The sequence below is a fragment of the Anarhichas minor genome, unplaced genomic scaffold (assembly GCF_050575085.1).
Source record: "Anarhichas minor isolate MPS153535 unplaced genomic scaffold, ASM5057508v1 ptg000027l, whole genome shotgun sequence".
NCBI lineage: Eukaryota > Metazoa > Chordata > Actinopteri > Perciformes > Anarhichadidae > Anarhichas > Anarhichas minor.
This window is the reverse complement of record NW_027466473.1, coordinates 11944434-11959443: the sequence shown is the minus strand read 5'-3', so window position 1 is coordinate 11959443 and position 15010 is coordinate 11944434. Positions and strand designations below refer to the sequence as shown.

The 15010-nt window shown below is 42.7% G+C and overlaps 1 protein-coding gene, 1 long non-coding RNA gene and 1 other non-coding gene across 3 annotated transcripts; 2 read left to right on the top strand and 1 right to left on the bottom strand.

The window, feature by feature from the left end:
* Nucleotides 1–148: 148 nt before the first annotated feature.
* trnaw-cca (transfer RNA tryptophan (anticodon CCA)) lies at nucleotides 149–220 on the bottom strand. Its single transcript has one exon. It is a non-coding gene; the product is annotated as a tRNA-Trp (tRNA).
* Nucleotides 221–5332: 5112 nt separating this feature from the next.
* Nucleotides 5333–12113, top strand: LOC142959800 (uncharacterized). Its single transcript, XR_012956250.1, has 2 exons — nucleotides 5333–5665; nucleotides 11040–12113. It is a non-coding gene; the product is annotated as an uncharacterized LOC142959800 (long non-coding RNA).
* Nucleotides 12114–13394: 1281 nt separating this feature from the next.
* Nucleotides 13395–14350, top strand: LOC142959799 (trafficking regulator of GLUT4 1-like). Its single transcript, XM_076101266.1, has 2 exons — nucleotides 13395–13979; nucleotides 14167–14350. The coding sequence occupies exons 1-2, from the start codon at nucleotides 13578–13580 to the stop codon at nucleotides 14329–14331; spliced, it is 567 nt and encodes a 188-aa protein (XP_075957381.1). The 5' UTR covers nucleotides 13395–13577; the 3' UTR covers nucleotides 14332–14350.
* Nucleotides 14351–15010: the final 660 nt, after the last annotated feature.

The following is a 15010-nucleotide window of genomic DNA, read 5'->3' as shown; positions in this document are numbered from 1 at the left end:
TACAAACTATGACAAAATAAAACTATACTTAATGCCTATGATGTGACCGTCATGGCCGAAATGTACTGACAGCAACACATGTTGTGATCTATAATGTCTGGATTGCGCCTTCAGACTACCTCCGTAACACCACTATTGAGCAAACGATTGATCCCGACGTGATTTGAACACGCAACCTTCTGATCTGGAGTCAGACGCGCTACCGTTGCGCCACGAGATCCTGTACTGTGCCATGTTGTCACAGCAAATACGTCAAAACATGACGAGTGACACATGTCTAAGTACAGAACAAATACAAACAGAAGCTGAACAAACATAGACATAAATACATTTAACCACAATGTAGCTCTATAAAGCCTATAACAGGGGTGTCCAAACTTTTTTCAAAGAGGGCCAGATTTGATAATGTGAAAATGCCCAAGGGCCAACAGTCCCTGCTGACATTATTTTAAACAATACAAGTAGCCTATCCATACATTGTTATTTAATCATTTTATTTTCAATGACAGCAAATAGCAATGTAACCAAATGTAAGCATTCATGTGTGACCGGACTTTGGGCATGCCTGGCCTAAACCTTAGTTGTTTCCTGTGAAGATGGAAGTTTATTTTGAAAAGACAGTATGCATGTAACAAGCGAACACAGACTCATGTTGCTGGACTTTTGAAGGAAAAACGCACGAAAAGTGAGGAGTAATATTTCGTAAGATATCAATAAAACGGGGATGAATTTATATCATTGTATAAAGAGAGTGACATGAGAAGATCAATCTCATGTCTGTAAGTTAAATCAGCTATAATCACTATTTTAAAATGATTAGTGACTCGTCTAAAACATTTAAAAAAGGAATAACTTCAATAGAATCATTCTATACACTGTAGCTTCTTTACATTCTAATAGAATGTAAAGAAGCTACATAAAGAAGCTACATTCTGATACAATGTAACTTATTTACATTCTATTAGAATGTAAAGAAGCTACAGTGTTGCCTTTTCTTTTCTTTTCTTCCCACAAGAACGTAATTTTGTCAGGTTGATAAAAAAATGTCACTTTACTTCCTGACATTATTGTTACTTTACCTATAACATTTCACACAGCTATGGAATATCTATAGAATGATTTAGCAATACTCCGATTGTAATCAGTGCATACAAATAAAAAGTCTGCCTCTTCCAAATGATCACACAGCATCAACGAGTTGTAGTAACTCATCATAGAAGTAGTGTCATTAGTCTCTGGCTCACCTCAGACTGCTTGGATTCATTACATTCGTTTTGGATTAATTACAATCCAATTGGATCTTTTGTTTCTACAGAATGTTGTCCCATATGTCTTTGCCTTTTGTAATTTGAAGTTTAAAAAGCATGTCAGTTCCCCTCCCTTCTCATCCTTTTTCTTTGCTATAAATGTTTTTTGTACATACTTTTATTTTTACAGTCTAGGTATTGAGCTTGATCTAGGTTAGTCATCAATAACTGGGAGTAAATAACAAGTGATGTTTACGTCACCCATCACTGGGACAACTCTACAGACACTGAAGCCCTCTAGTGGGCACCAAACAAACTCGATCCATCCGAACTGAACAGTTCCACTGCAGGCTTCCTGTCGTCACTGTGAAATGATAACACATGATCATCAGATGAAACCAGAGCAGTGTGAGAGCTGTTGGTCTGAACTATTTTAAGGCCTCAGATGAATTTTGGCAGTGGTCCGTCAGTCATTGATGGGTTCTTTGAGTGAGCTGGACAGAAGAAAACTGACCTTGAACTACAGCCACAATAATAAAGAACAAAGAAGAAACGATTGCAGTCCACAAGGAAGAATTATAATAATATATTTAGCTTCTGCTCTATTTCATTATTATCATGACATTTGCTTCTGAGGGAATCAGTTAGGGTCTGCAAAGGTTCAAAATGAGACTATGCAACTTACAAAAAGAGAAACAATACAATATTATTTTACAAATGAAGATGCAAACTCATAAGCAATTAAATAAAATGCACTGTAGCTCTATTTGCTACACTCAAAGCAGCCTTAGCTGATCTGGTATGACCAAGTAGATGGTGGCTAATGTTAGCTATTGTTGGATAAAGTTCACTGTTTACTGGTTTAAAGTTCCATAGTCTCACTTAAATCACATTTAAACCTACAATAATTGAGTCGTAGGCCACATGGGTGCAGCAAAAACAAGCTGCAAATGCAAAAGTGACTTAGTTGCCATCACATCCAGTAAATATATACGGAGCAACTTCAGCATTCATTTGGGATCATGTTTCTGGCCAGCTGATGAATTTAAGTCCAATATGCACTCTCCTTTTCGCTCTCATTTGGTCCACCAAGTGCTGATGGAAATATGTGGCTCTTTAGCTGCTAAATGTTCCACTATGTCCACCTGCTAGTTAACTAACTGTGTCTGTCTGATGTTTGGTGCTGAGCAGGTGTGTTTTGTTTTACTGTAAACAGCCGCCTGCATGAAAAACAACACTATAAAAGTATAAAGTAAAGCTCTGTGGAGCATAGGACAACTGTTAAGTCGGGTGCTAAAGAATATTCTGGCTTTGTCACTACAATCAAACCTTTTTGCATACAAGTGGTCACGTGATCCATGACATAAACATATTGATTATTGCAGCTTTATCGGCAATTTCATGGCAAATACACCACCATCGTTTTAAAAAGTGTTAAATATTGTACTGTTGATACCCTGTTTAATCTCCGGACATTTTTTTTCTATTATTAGTATCTTTATAACTGTATCAAAATAAAAATAAAACATTTCCCTGAAACACAGCTGAGCGCTAATGTGTTACTGATGTTCAAGGAACTTAATGCTATTTGTGAAACCATGTTCTTTTAAATCGCTGCATGGGGTTTTCATATGTCGCCTCTGACAACATCCACAGCACGCAGCCTGGTATTTCCCAGGGAGTTTCCATCCTATTCCTGTCCCATAGAATCCAGTCCCCCCCCCCACTGGTTCCTCAGTACAAAGTCACATGCATGCACACACAGAAACAAACACACACACGGTGAGTTTATTACCTATAAAGTATTACACACAATGTAACCTTACTGTTAATTAGGAAACTAAACTTGGTTGCTGTGTTCTGTCTTGCTATTAAAACACTCAACCACCAGCGCTACGAATAGTCTCAAACAAGTCTGTCCTGCTTCTGCATTCCCCCCCACCCCATATCTGAGCTCTTCCAGGAAGAATTACAGGAAGAAAAAAAAAAAAACAAGTCATGATGCTGAGTCAGAGAGGACACGTACCATTTATTTATGCAGTAGTGACAAAGTTCACAGTGAGACGCAGATATAATACGGGTGTGTGTGTGTGTTTGTTTAAGGCCGTCTTACTGTAAGAGTGACAGGATGTCACAATAGCAAAATCACATGTTTGTACAGGTATAACACATTTACACCTATTCTAACTCTTCACACAACCTTTGACCCACAATTCAGTTTTCATGTGTTTTCAACTATGCCCCTTGACAGCCACTGACGGTGTGACGGTGTGACTCGCACGCTCCTCCATCTGGTGCAGACATCTTTACACACACACACACACACACACACTCAGATCTTGAGTTGCAGTAAGTGCACTTTCATCTGCTTGCAAGACCGTTTTCAACAACAGCTTCTGCAACACACGCCAAATTAGATTTTGTTTGGAGGGAACTTGTACATAAAAGCCTTGTAAATTTGAATCCAATCAGGGTGAAGGGAGGGGGTTTAGTTTATGGGTTTAACCTTACTGGTACACCTCCAGTCACTCTAGATATGAATAGCAGTAGGACATACAATCTTCAGAGAGCAGTTACATCATCTTACATGGTGAAGCCGGTGATTGTGTGAGAAAAAGCAAAGGGCACATTTTTAGAGGCAATAAGCTACGCATACCAAACAACACACATATGATGAATCGTCTTTCTTATATTTCTAATACTGATCCTACATAATAATGCCTATTGTTGTTATGATAATGATTCATAATGACTTAATAAGGACTGTTGAATCAGATGGCAATGAAGGTGAAAATGAAGTGAATGACATTTTCACAGAAACAGCATCCAAATCAGTCAGACTGATGTTTTTTTTTACTAAATCGTATTTAAAATCTCTTATATTGAGTGACAAAAAAATTGATGAAGTTGTTATAAAACAGGACGAATGAGACAGCGGGTTTGGTTTGGTCTGATGAGGATTTGCTGTGTGAGCTCAGTGCGTCACGTGACAGTAAAGAAGCAGCTTCTCAAACTGCAGCAACCTTATTAAAGCTACAGTGCGACAAGCTCTGGTTCACAGGCCAGAGAGAGACAGAACAAAACGGGACTGGCCTGTGTGTGAGCGCCAACACGTTCACCTTGACCTGCTGATCCTTCCGGAGGCCGTTTGCAGACTCATTTGCTGTCTTAACACAGCTCAACGCTTGTGCGATTAGTTGCAGGTTCAAACTGAAAACTTAACAGCTGCTTTGTCAGAAAACTCATCCTGAATCTATTAAATGTTGACATTTCATGATTTTCTTTCTACCCGAGACTTTCAACACAGCTAAATCAGCAGCAGAGGAGTATTTAAGCTGCACGTGTGATGTCGACCACGGATGCTGACGTCATCCAGGTTTCTGAACATGGCTAGATTAATCTGCTTTGGGGCCCCGAGGAACACATACATTAATTAAACACATCAATTCATAAGTATGCAACATGGAAGCACAAAACTGAAATAATGGAAGCCTTGACACACGATTTTGACACAGAGGGCCTCAAGATAAATGAAACAGGACTCATTTGGTCACGTCTCTCTCTTACAAACGACATGTTTAGTTCATTAGCAATAAAATTGCTCAGTTAACAGGGATTTTGTGGCTACACAGCCGTACTTGGTCTGACCAGGAGCTAGTGGTGGCTAACATTAGCTGATGTCAGCAAACTTTAGTTATTACAGGAGGAACATGGTCTCCCTTTTAATCAGCTCCAACTGAGACACTCTTTATGGTCAGACTTAACTTAAACTGTCTTGTTTTAAAGGAATACATCCTCATAGAGCTATTATTACATCTGTTTTACACATACATATATGACCACACCATCATTTATACGGTATCGCTTAAAAACACCCTGAGCACTGAGCTGCTATTTAACGCTCCCTTTATCTTTGCGCAGACCCACGTGCATTGTTATCTATATCAGGTCAGTCCTGCTGTCCACCGTGGGCTGCACGCAGCGTGGACACGTCAGAGCCGTGCAGATTGTGACGCCCGCTTCTCGTGGCTGCTACGTCATTACGCTGCCAGCTGATCGGAGTGGGAAGCCGGTGTGCGCCTGAGTTGGGAGTGTGTGAATTTGAGAGAGAGAGAGAGAGAGAGCGAAAGAGAGAGAGAGAGAGAGGGGGGAGGAATGGGGCAGGAGTTGTGTAAAAGGGGCTGAAGTCCTGCGCTGCCTTCTCTACTGCTGCTGCGCCGCTAAGAAAAGTAGACTCCCTCGCGAAGCCTCAAAAGAAGATTTAAGGTTTTACATCCTTAAATACCTCAAGATCACCGTTTTCCACGACACACCCTGGTGAAGGTCCAGGACTCCGCCGGAGCAGCGGGGCAGCCTGAACTCCGCATGGACCGTCCAGATGGGTTGGCCGAGCAGGAGCGACCCGGCCGGTGGTCAAGGTGGGGCGTATTTACTGGCTGCGAGGCTGTCTGTGTGTTTCTGCTGGCTAAACGCGTCTTCCTGTCAGTCTGATTTAGCCTGTGGCGGCTTCATGACCCAGTTTGCGTTGAGACGGCAACTGGGAAAGCAGTCCTTAACATTATTCAAGTAAAATCCATCTCTCCAGGTCTGATTTCTGCGTTACAGCGGCAGCTTTCTGCAGACATCTGCGTCGTCAGATTGCGGAGGATATACAGTTGGGGGTTATAGGAGTTCTGGTTTAAGGCCTGTCTATGTGTCATGTATCATATCGTCCAGGCCCACTGACACAGAGGACCTGCTGCGAATTATGGGCACATTTAGAAATGTGACCACAACCTCCCAGCTCTTGCAAACATTTAATCAACATTTAGATGATTGACCCAGTGAGGCTTTGTTAATATGCTGCATGGAGTATCTGCACATGCAGGCTGATGGCAGCTACAGAGATGCTTGAAATGTGCTTAAAAAAAAAGTCAGAATTGTGTCTAAATTAACACAAAGGAAGAGCAGAGCCAGGAAATGCACACAGACATCATGTTTTCAGTGCTTAAAGATTCACGGATGTCTTATTACATTAGCCTTACGATAACTCATTCAGTCATTTGTGAGCACGTAACAGTCAAATGTTGTATTATAGGCTGAAGTGTGAAGTCTGCATTCAGGTCGTCCAAACGTGTTAGAAAGTGTCAGCGTTCAAAGCCCCTTCAAATTTGCTGAGTTCATTATAGGCCAAGGAAAAAGCCTGTGCTGAAGTAGGGGATAGGTGAAAATCAGGAAGATAACTATAGGGCCTCCGAAATGCAGTGACACCAGCAGTCATCTGGCAGCTCTCTCTTCAAATGAAAGATAAAGACAAGCATATTATGTTGAGACTTAAAGCAGGTGATGTAACAAAGTATGTAGGCCTCCGTGTCCCCTCAACAACGCATTTATATTCACACCGTCTTTTACACGTCTATAAAACCTTTTTTAAAAGCAAAGTGCAGTAATGTATAAGTAATCTGTCTCTGCGATATTGGACAGGAGGGGCAAAGCTTGCTTGTAGTGTACGGTGGAGCTGGTCTTACATAATTGTACAGCCAGAGTTCAGTGTGCTGACAGGAATGCGCAATAGGCTGTGTCACGAGCTGCATTTGTGCCATTGCAACCCGGAGTGTGACATAAGCCACCCTTGTCAATGAGGATCACATGTGCAATGACAGGGCGTGTCGGTTAAAAAGCAAATCGTCTTCCCTACATGTGTCGTTTGTCCTGCATCCAGGCAAACATTTTATTGCTTACATTTGCAGAAATGTAGCCATCTTGCTCAACTTGGGTTACACCCTTCATTCCTATTGCGTGCCTTGTCATGGGAGGATGGGAAAAGAAAGGTATGTGTTATGAAGGTTTATTTAGTGGGGGAAAAAAAAAATCCAGTTCTTTCAAACAAAATGGCACAAACTGCCCGAGGACAGGCTTACGGGCCTCATACCGCACGCTACCATCTCCCAGGATGTCGTGAGTTCAGAATGGCATTCAGCTGTTACTCTTAGCAAGTAAAACAGCCCACACCCTTTTATTTGTACTAATCTCAGGGTTAAAGTCGGATAGTCCTGCAAACAGCCAGCAGCAGAGCATAAGAAGAGGCTCCCTGCGCTGTGATCGGTGTGTTGCCAAAGCCACCGCCCTTTCCCTGTCTTTGTCCCAATTCCCATGTCTAAAATGATCAGTCTATATTGCAGACTACAATCTGGGGCAGTGAACGCTCTCCAGCCGGGCCACACCCACAGCAGAGGAATGCACCTGGAGTAATGTATGTAAAACGTTTAATCATCACGTTTCCATTCACGCAGCAGCAGAATGCAAATCTGCAATTCCGGCCTACCTCATCATGTCTCCTTATTTAGGATTCCCCTAAATATGAGTGGGCTCGAAGCAGGGACAGAGGTTTGACCCACTCTCTATCATAATGGTCTTTTTTTGTTTTTCATCTTCAACAGAAGTGCGCTGCTTCTACCTGTTTGCATCTCATCTGTCTTTTGTTATTCATCTATTTCGTAATATTCAAGCTCCCTAGATAAGGTCAATAATCCCTTATTGTACGTGGTTCATTCACACCCTCCTGTGTGCAAACCATCATATCCATTCCTCCCTGTTGTGGCAGAGAATGCACGTCCCAGATAAGCTCAGTCTTTTGTGTATCAGACTGTGTGTTATCTCCTTTTACACCGCTGCCCCATGTATAAAACCCTGTCTCAAGGCCTTCCACACTGGCTGTCAATGGGCTCAGTCTGACTCCCCCGCTCGGACAAGGCCAGAGAAAGAAAGGGAAGGAGAGGGGGAGGTAGAAAAAGAGGAAAGGCAGAGGGGAGGTGAGGGTGAACCTGGCGGTGGAGCCACGTCTGCCTCGTCCGGTGCAGACCAGCTGTAGACGAGTTGGTAGAGGAGAAGGGGGGGAAGGATAGCGGGATGGAAAAAGAGGAGTGGAAGAGACTGTTTGTTAATGTGGATGTACTCTGAGTCCACAGCGGCCGGGTGGAATTTTTAACATACGCAGCTGGAATGTCAGGAATGCAGGACAGTCTGATCTGAGAGAGAGAGAGAAAGAAAGAAAGAAAGAGGACAGACAGGAAGGCCCCAAAAAGAAGAAGAAGAAGAAGAAGAAGAAGATATACGGGAAAGAGTAGCACAGTAATAGTCAGGGGCTCAACACTGCCCGTCATTGTGAACATAAAGATGCAGAGTCACTGTTTGTGGAAGGAGTGGCACACTATGGAACAAATAACTTATTCAGTTGGAGGCATCCGTAGTCGGCAGTTATGACTGTCAGTGGCCCTGTGTGTGGCCCGAGGACTTGTACTGTACGTCCTCCTCCCTAAACTCATTCAGGCCTGGGAGGGGGGGGTGCTGAAAGTTAATCAGTCAACCTATAATGTCTCAACAGCTTTTGGACGGATTGCCACGACGTGTGGTTCACACATTCACGTCCCCCTCAGGAGGAATTGTAATGACATTGATGATCTTTTAACTTTTTCATCGAGCGCCATCATCGGGTCAAAAACGCTTCACTGTGGTTTATGACCGAATCACTACAAAACTACCGTCATTCCCATCAGCCTCAGGTTAGTGCAATTCAGCAAATATTAGCATGCAAACACGCTAAACTAATATGGTGAACATTGTACCTGCTAAACATCAGCATGTTAGCAAGTTGACGTTAGCATTTTGTAGTCCCGAGTCTGAAGACGCGTTGCACAGCAAATAAAAACCCTTCAAACGGTGTGCAGATTTATCTGTTTTAATTCTGCTAGATATCACTGTATATGCACGTCTTTCTAATAACTTCTTATATAAAATTAGCCTTTAGCTCACATCACCACTGTGTCTAAGTACAGCCTCCCCAACGCGCTCTAGTCTTGTGTCCTTGTGGCCAACCACGGTACTGCAAACATCCTGTTTCCCTCATTGACCACCGTCTGTTTTTTTACAACGTCTTTAAAACTGTGAACCTGGACTTTTTAAGTAGCACTAAAAGTAAATGTATTACTCTTTGTGCAATGAGTTTTAATATTTGTCAAACTTTTCAAACCCTTCCCCTAGCATGACATCGTGGGAGGAGGCACTAATTATACACGTGTGCAGTGGATCACAAAAAGAGGAAGCAAACCAGCAAGAGACGAAACCTCTCCGTATTACTGCCGTGCGCACTAGTGAGCTCAAAGTGTGTGGCACAAGCCAAGTTTAAGTGCCAATGAATGTTGCCTTTTAATTAAACAAACTTTAACTATTTACAAAAGATAAGCACGGGGTGTGGAGGTCGGCTGCATCAGTATTGTAAAGCAGCAAAAATGTCAAACCAACCAAATACTGGTGATGTGGAGACCGCATGAGGGAGCAGGCTGGCTTAGAGAGGAGGCACCGCCACATTCGGCCAACGAGCCTGCAGACTCCTGAAAGGGGGGAGCTGAAATCCTGCAGGGACGGCAACTTCCATTGGAATCACGAGCGCCATTTTGTAGTCCAGTTATCAGTTACAGGACTCGCTAAACTAACGCGTGATTGTAGAGGATTAATAAGAGCTTGCTTTAAAAGAAGGAAATGGAAGAAGAGAAGAAAGGAGTAGTAGATATGACTATGGATACATTTCGTGTCAGTGACTCACAAGTCAGAACAGGCCTCTGCATGCTGACTCACACTGACATTTGTCATGTCACCAGGAAAATGTTATCAGGGTTTTTCCGTGTACAACAGGTATATGTCTAAATAGAAATCACTCTCTGGTTCTCTCAGGATGATTCTGAAGTCAAATCCAACTTGGGTGTGAGACAAACTGATTTGTCCCTGTCTGTAAAAGTACTGTTGACCCCTCCCCCCCCCCCCCCCCCCCCCCCCTACTGTGCACAGTCCACTGGCCGTGGGACACTCAAATACCTGAGATTATTCTGGTTCTCTTTACTGCAGGAATGTACAGCATGTGTTACTCATCGTCAACCAGATGAAGTGCAGCGTGTCCTAAATATCTCAAGATCGCCACAAGATTAAATTCTTTGAAGGCAAGAAAAGCACAGACTTGGTGTGGGCAGATTTGTGTTTTAGCAAACGCTATGATCAACAGTGGAGGAAACAACGGGGGCAGATTTTACCGTTAGGCAAGGTGGGCAACTTCCTGGGGCCCCCAACTAAAAGAGCCTCTAACAGCTATAGATTTATTATATTTAGTTATTAAAAATATTGAATTATGGGTTATGGGTATATTATGGGTATATATATATATATATATATATATATAGAAACTAGCTACTCTATTCTACAACCCTTTTCTATTTTTTCACATGTAAAGTGTGATTTGAACCACTTACAGGCTTCAACATGCAGAGAACAGGTGTAGCTGCAGGTTTTCTCTCTGGGAAACACCAGAACATTCACTCTATTAAGTAAGACTTAAAAACGAATAGTCCTCGTGACTTCTGAAAGGATTCATGTCGAGGCTGTCTACTCCTCTTCATTGCCCTCTCACTCACGCGTTTGTAACCATGGTTACTGGGGGGGGGGGGGGGGCTGTGATTTTTGAGCATCATAATAAGAGAATATCTAGTAATATCTTGCTGGCACTGTGTAACGTGCAGAGGCAGAGCTGAGCAGCTGATGCGTGTATCCCTTCTGGTAATCGGAGGCATGATCTTGTGTGCATCTTCCCAGTCGTTCTTGCATATCGACTCATTTCACCCACTTACTCACAGCTGATCGCACACTCTGTGGCTCGACTGCACCCACTTATTGTACGTGTGTGTGTATATGCCAGCTCATACCCACGCTACCGGAGCAGGAAGTTTAGAGGGGAAGTTAAAACAATCTCTTCTTCTCCTTCTGCAGGAATATGTGAGCCCAAAGCAGCAGATGAAGGAAGGAGAAGGAGTCGCCATTTGGGCCTTTTTAAAGCCGGCCGTCCGTCACTCCAGGCTGTCTGGTTCGAACTCTCACGCTCTCTGGCTGACTCCCAGAGCTCCCTCACACTTGGCCCCAAATAGCTGACACACAGCAGTTCTTCACTGGCAAGCTTTATGTTCCCGTACACATGCTAAAGCTGCCAGCTGAAGAACTGCTCTGGTCAGCCCTGCCCCGGATGACTCGAGAAGAGGAAGCGGATGGGGGTTGCTGAGAAGAAGACTGAGGAAGGAGGTGTTTCTCACGCTCGGTCAGACCGGCCACTGTTTACAATCCTGTTTTAAACAAATGTAAGGTGTATTTTATTTTAGGCAATAGAGAATGTTTATTTTGTGGTCTTTTTCCTCACAAACACCTGCTTACATGTTGTCATGATGTTTTTGGTTTCTTACAGTAAAGAACAAAATATTTTCTCAGACTTTTTTGTTGTGGACAAAACTGCACACTATGAACAATAAAACTCAAACCAGCACTACAGGCTCTCTTGTCCAAAAATAACAGCACACACAAAGAAGCACACAATAGATTTATGCAAGAATGTGTCACACTGATCCCCTTTTAACTTCAAAGTCTCTCGTGATCCCATTAAAGGGGAGCGAGAAAGATCAGAGTAAATTGAGATGTTCTTTAAATGTAAAAGTGTCCTCAGATATGCAATAACTTCTGAAAGTGGTGTTTGTTCTCACATTAATTAACAAGTCAGCAAGTTGACATTTAGGCAGGACTGAATGAATCCACTTATATTGTTGTTGCATAAAAGATGTGGGGGGAACATTTTTCTTCAGGGCTTTAATGCATCACCGGCTGCTTCAATGGATTCCTTCACAAACTACCAACTTTCCCAGACTGAGGAAGGACTCATTGGATGTGAAATAGTCTTCATAATTGACCAATATCCACTGCAATGCTCCTTTATTTATTTGGCATCAGCAGCAGGTTAATTGATTAACTGTATTGCTGTGTAAGATGAATTGGTTTAATAAAGGAAGCAGTTTATTTCAATTATGTGTTGTCAATTATTCATAAAATAGCCTGATCGGCATATTTGTTCAATTAAATGCTTGTAATTTTCGAGTGCACTGTGCATTCAGCATTTTTGTTTATAGACCTGATTGAGCTTTGTTGGTTTGCGCTGCCAAGAAAGAACGGAGACATGAGGAAACTGAATAGATAATAGTTTGAGTATTTTGTTTACACTGACTATTGGGACAGTACATGGACAAATCAGGGAAATAATCTGAAACTGGAGTGTTACTGCAATTTTTAACCTTCACTTTCAGGGTCGTGGTGTTTTCCCCAAACGCACCACTAGATGGCATGATCTGTGCAAAACTAAACTATAACGTGGCTGAGGGCGCCATGTTGTCTTGTGTCACTGAATAGTGAGGGAAATTAAATCAGACTGAATTATGTGGATTAACATGATGTAAAATATGTGGTGAAATAATTGAAGTAAAATGGGATAATTATCATTAATGAAATCAGTCTTTGATTGTAAGTGGTGGAATAAGTATTAATATTCTATTTTATTGTCAATATCTATTGTACTTAAAGAACCAATAAATACTTTTACTTAAGATGGGGATCTGAATACTTCCTTCACCACTGATATTTTCCAAAAGGTAATATGTTTGTTATGTCAAATCTTAATCTGCAATAACTAAAGCTGACAAATAATATAGTGGTAATTAAAGTAGTATAAACTAGAAATAGGCCTATACACGTAAAGTAAAAGTAGCCTAAATTAATTTAGGTAGTTAACCAATTATTTGTGGTCAAAGAAAGATTAAAGGGCCGAGAACGTGTAATTGGGGCACCTTGTAAAGTTTGAATACCTGCGACCAAAAATAGCAGAATCAGACTTTACAGGTGGACCTCGGTCGGCGTGCGTGTTTTGAGAGGCTTGTGGTTTATGGGGTTCACCTACGCCCTCTACATCCCTCTCTCTCTCTCCGTCACACAACCTGTGCGGTGTCCTACATGCTGATCCAGCTGATGCCCCCGCGCGTAAATGGAAAGCTTTTACGCATCGCGCGTGTTCACTTCAAAATATGTTTAATTGTTGTTTTTGCATTGTCACATGCCTCGCCTGGTGCATAAGTAGGCCTCCGACACTGGGAATGTGCTGTGGAGATATAAGGGATGCGGTAATACCTCACTACATAATAGAGAAGGGGGGCGGGGGGGTAAAAGGCAAGGAGTGCGTCCGGACGCTCAACGCCAACTAAACGCGAGAGGAACTCAGACATCAATAACATCTCACTCATCAATAAGACATTTTGATGGAGTTAGACTACTTAATTAAATAGGTTGCCTTGAAGGTATTGGACTCCCTGAATGTATAATATATAATCTAATGACCCACAATGGAGAACATCTGAAGCACGACTCTTCAGCATCTCCATCCACAGGAAAGCGGCTCGGTCAGACAGATAACACGACTGGGAGACTTCTTATCTTTCAGTGATGGCTATCAACACGGATGCTGCCTTTGGGAAAAGCGCGCTCGGCGAGAGGGAAGTTTCCAATCCCAGCGACTTCCAGGACACGGAGAAGCTGCTGAGCGCCGCGACCACCGAGCCCACGGGGGAGAGCAACCTCAAACCGTCCGACTCCTTCTCCCTCAACATCACAGGGAGCGTCCGGTCCCTGGATGCGGACCTGAACGGACACAGATCACCGTTAAAGTCGGGCTCCATCGGGCATCTGGCGACCCAACCCAAATCCTTGTCCCGTCTCAGCCTGGGCCCGCTGCCCTCCACGCGGCCGCCCGGGTCCGTACCGCCGAGTTTCCTCTGGCTCGCCGTGCTGTCCTGTTTCTGCCCCGCTGTGCCGCTCAACATATGTGCTTTGTGGTACGCGAGTGTGGTGAGTGTTACATTTATTTAAAGCTTTGATTGTGTTCATAACAACACAATGCAGACTATTATCAATCCGTCTGTGCTTGAGTATTTTCTAAATATGGCTGTAAGCTTTTCAAACACTACAGGTGTTTTGCTTCTGCTGCGTTTATAATGAATTGTTGATCACCTCACTCCTTTTCCTTTCCCGTTAGTCGAGGTCTGTTCTTCATACAGGAGATATTGAAGGAGCAAGGAAGTATGGGCGTCTGTCTATGCTGCTCAGCTGTCTGGCCATGCTGCTGGGTGTGGCTGTCATCATCTTCATAGTGTTTACAATAGGTATGAAAGAAACACACACACATCAAACTCATCAATAGTGGAAAGATGTGTAACTTAATGTGTCTTTTTTTCTGATTCTAAGAGACCCAAAAGTGAACTGTGGGATGGGAAGGACTGGCATTTCACTTCTCAAATTTGCACAGCAGAGAGGTGGATGAATGTCGTTTTGAGGATGAAACAGCAAAAAAAGCTGAAGAGACTCTAGTGTACACCGTATTGCTTTTTTTCTGCTATGGACAAAAGAAAAGAAGAAAGGAAAAAAGTCGCAGGTTGTTTCTCTTTTTCCCGGCAACACTCATTTCCAATAACCCCACAAACTCAGGAAGAAAGGAAGGAAAATAAAGGCTGCACATAGTGTCGGATCGTCAGACAGCACATGCTGAGGAGAAAGTGTAACTAATAGTCCAAACTAAAATGGTACACACCTGCCTGACACACAGACAACTGGACGGCACTGTCATTTGCTTATTATAAAAAAGACATCATTAGATAAGAGGATTTCCTAAAGATGAGAAAAAAAAGAAAAAAAAGAAAAAATACATCACTTAAAAAAAACCCGACACATATAGTAAGTACGTGATGTGAAGATAAATCAGTAAACCCTCTTGTGGTCAGACAAAAACAAAAGGCATCAGTGCACCTCTAGTCTGTAATGCCGCCACTGCCTGCCCTGTTTCTCTTAACATTTGCATCTAAAGTACGGACTGTGGGAAGATG

Excerpts from the sequence above, each read along its gene's own strand:
- LOC142959799 (XM_076101266.1), top strand. The coding sequence starts at position 13,578 with ATGGCTATCAACACGGATGCTGCCTTTGGGAAAAGCGCGCTCGGCGAG. Across the intron at positions 13,980-14,166 it reads CTTTGTGGTACGCGAGTGTG|TCGAGGTCTGTTCTTCATAC; the intron begins GTGAGTGTTACA and ends CTTTCCCGTTAG.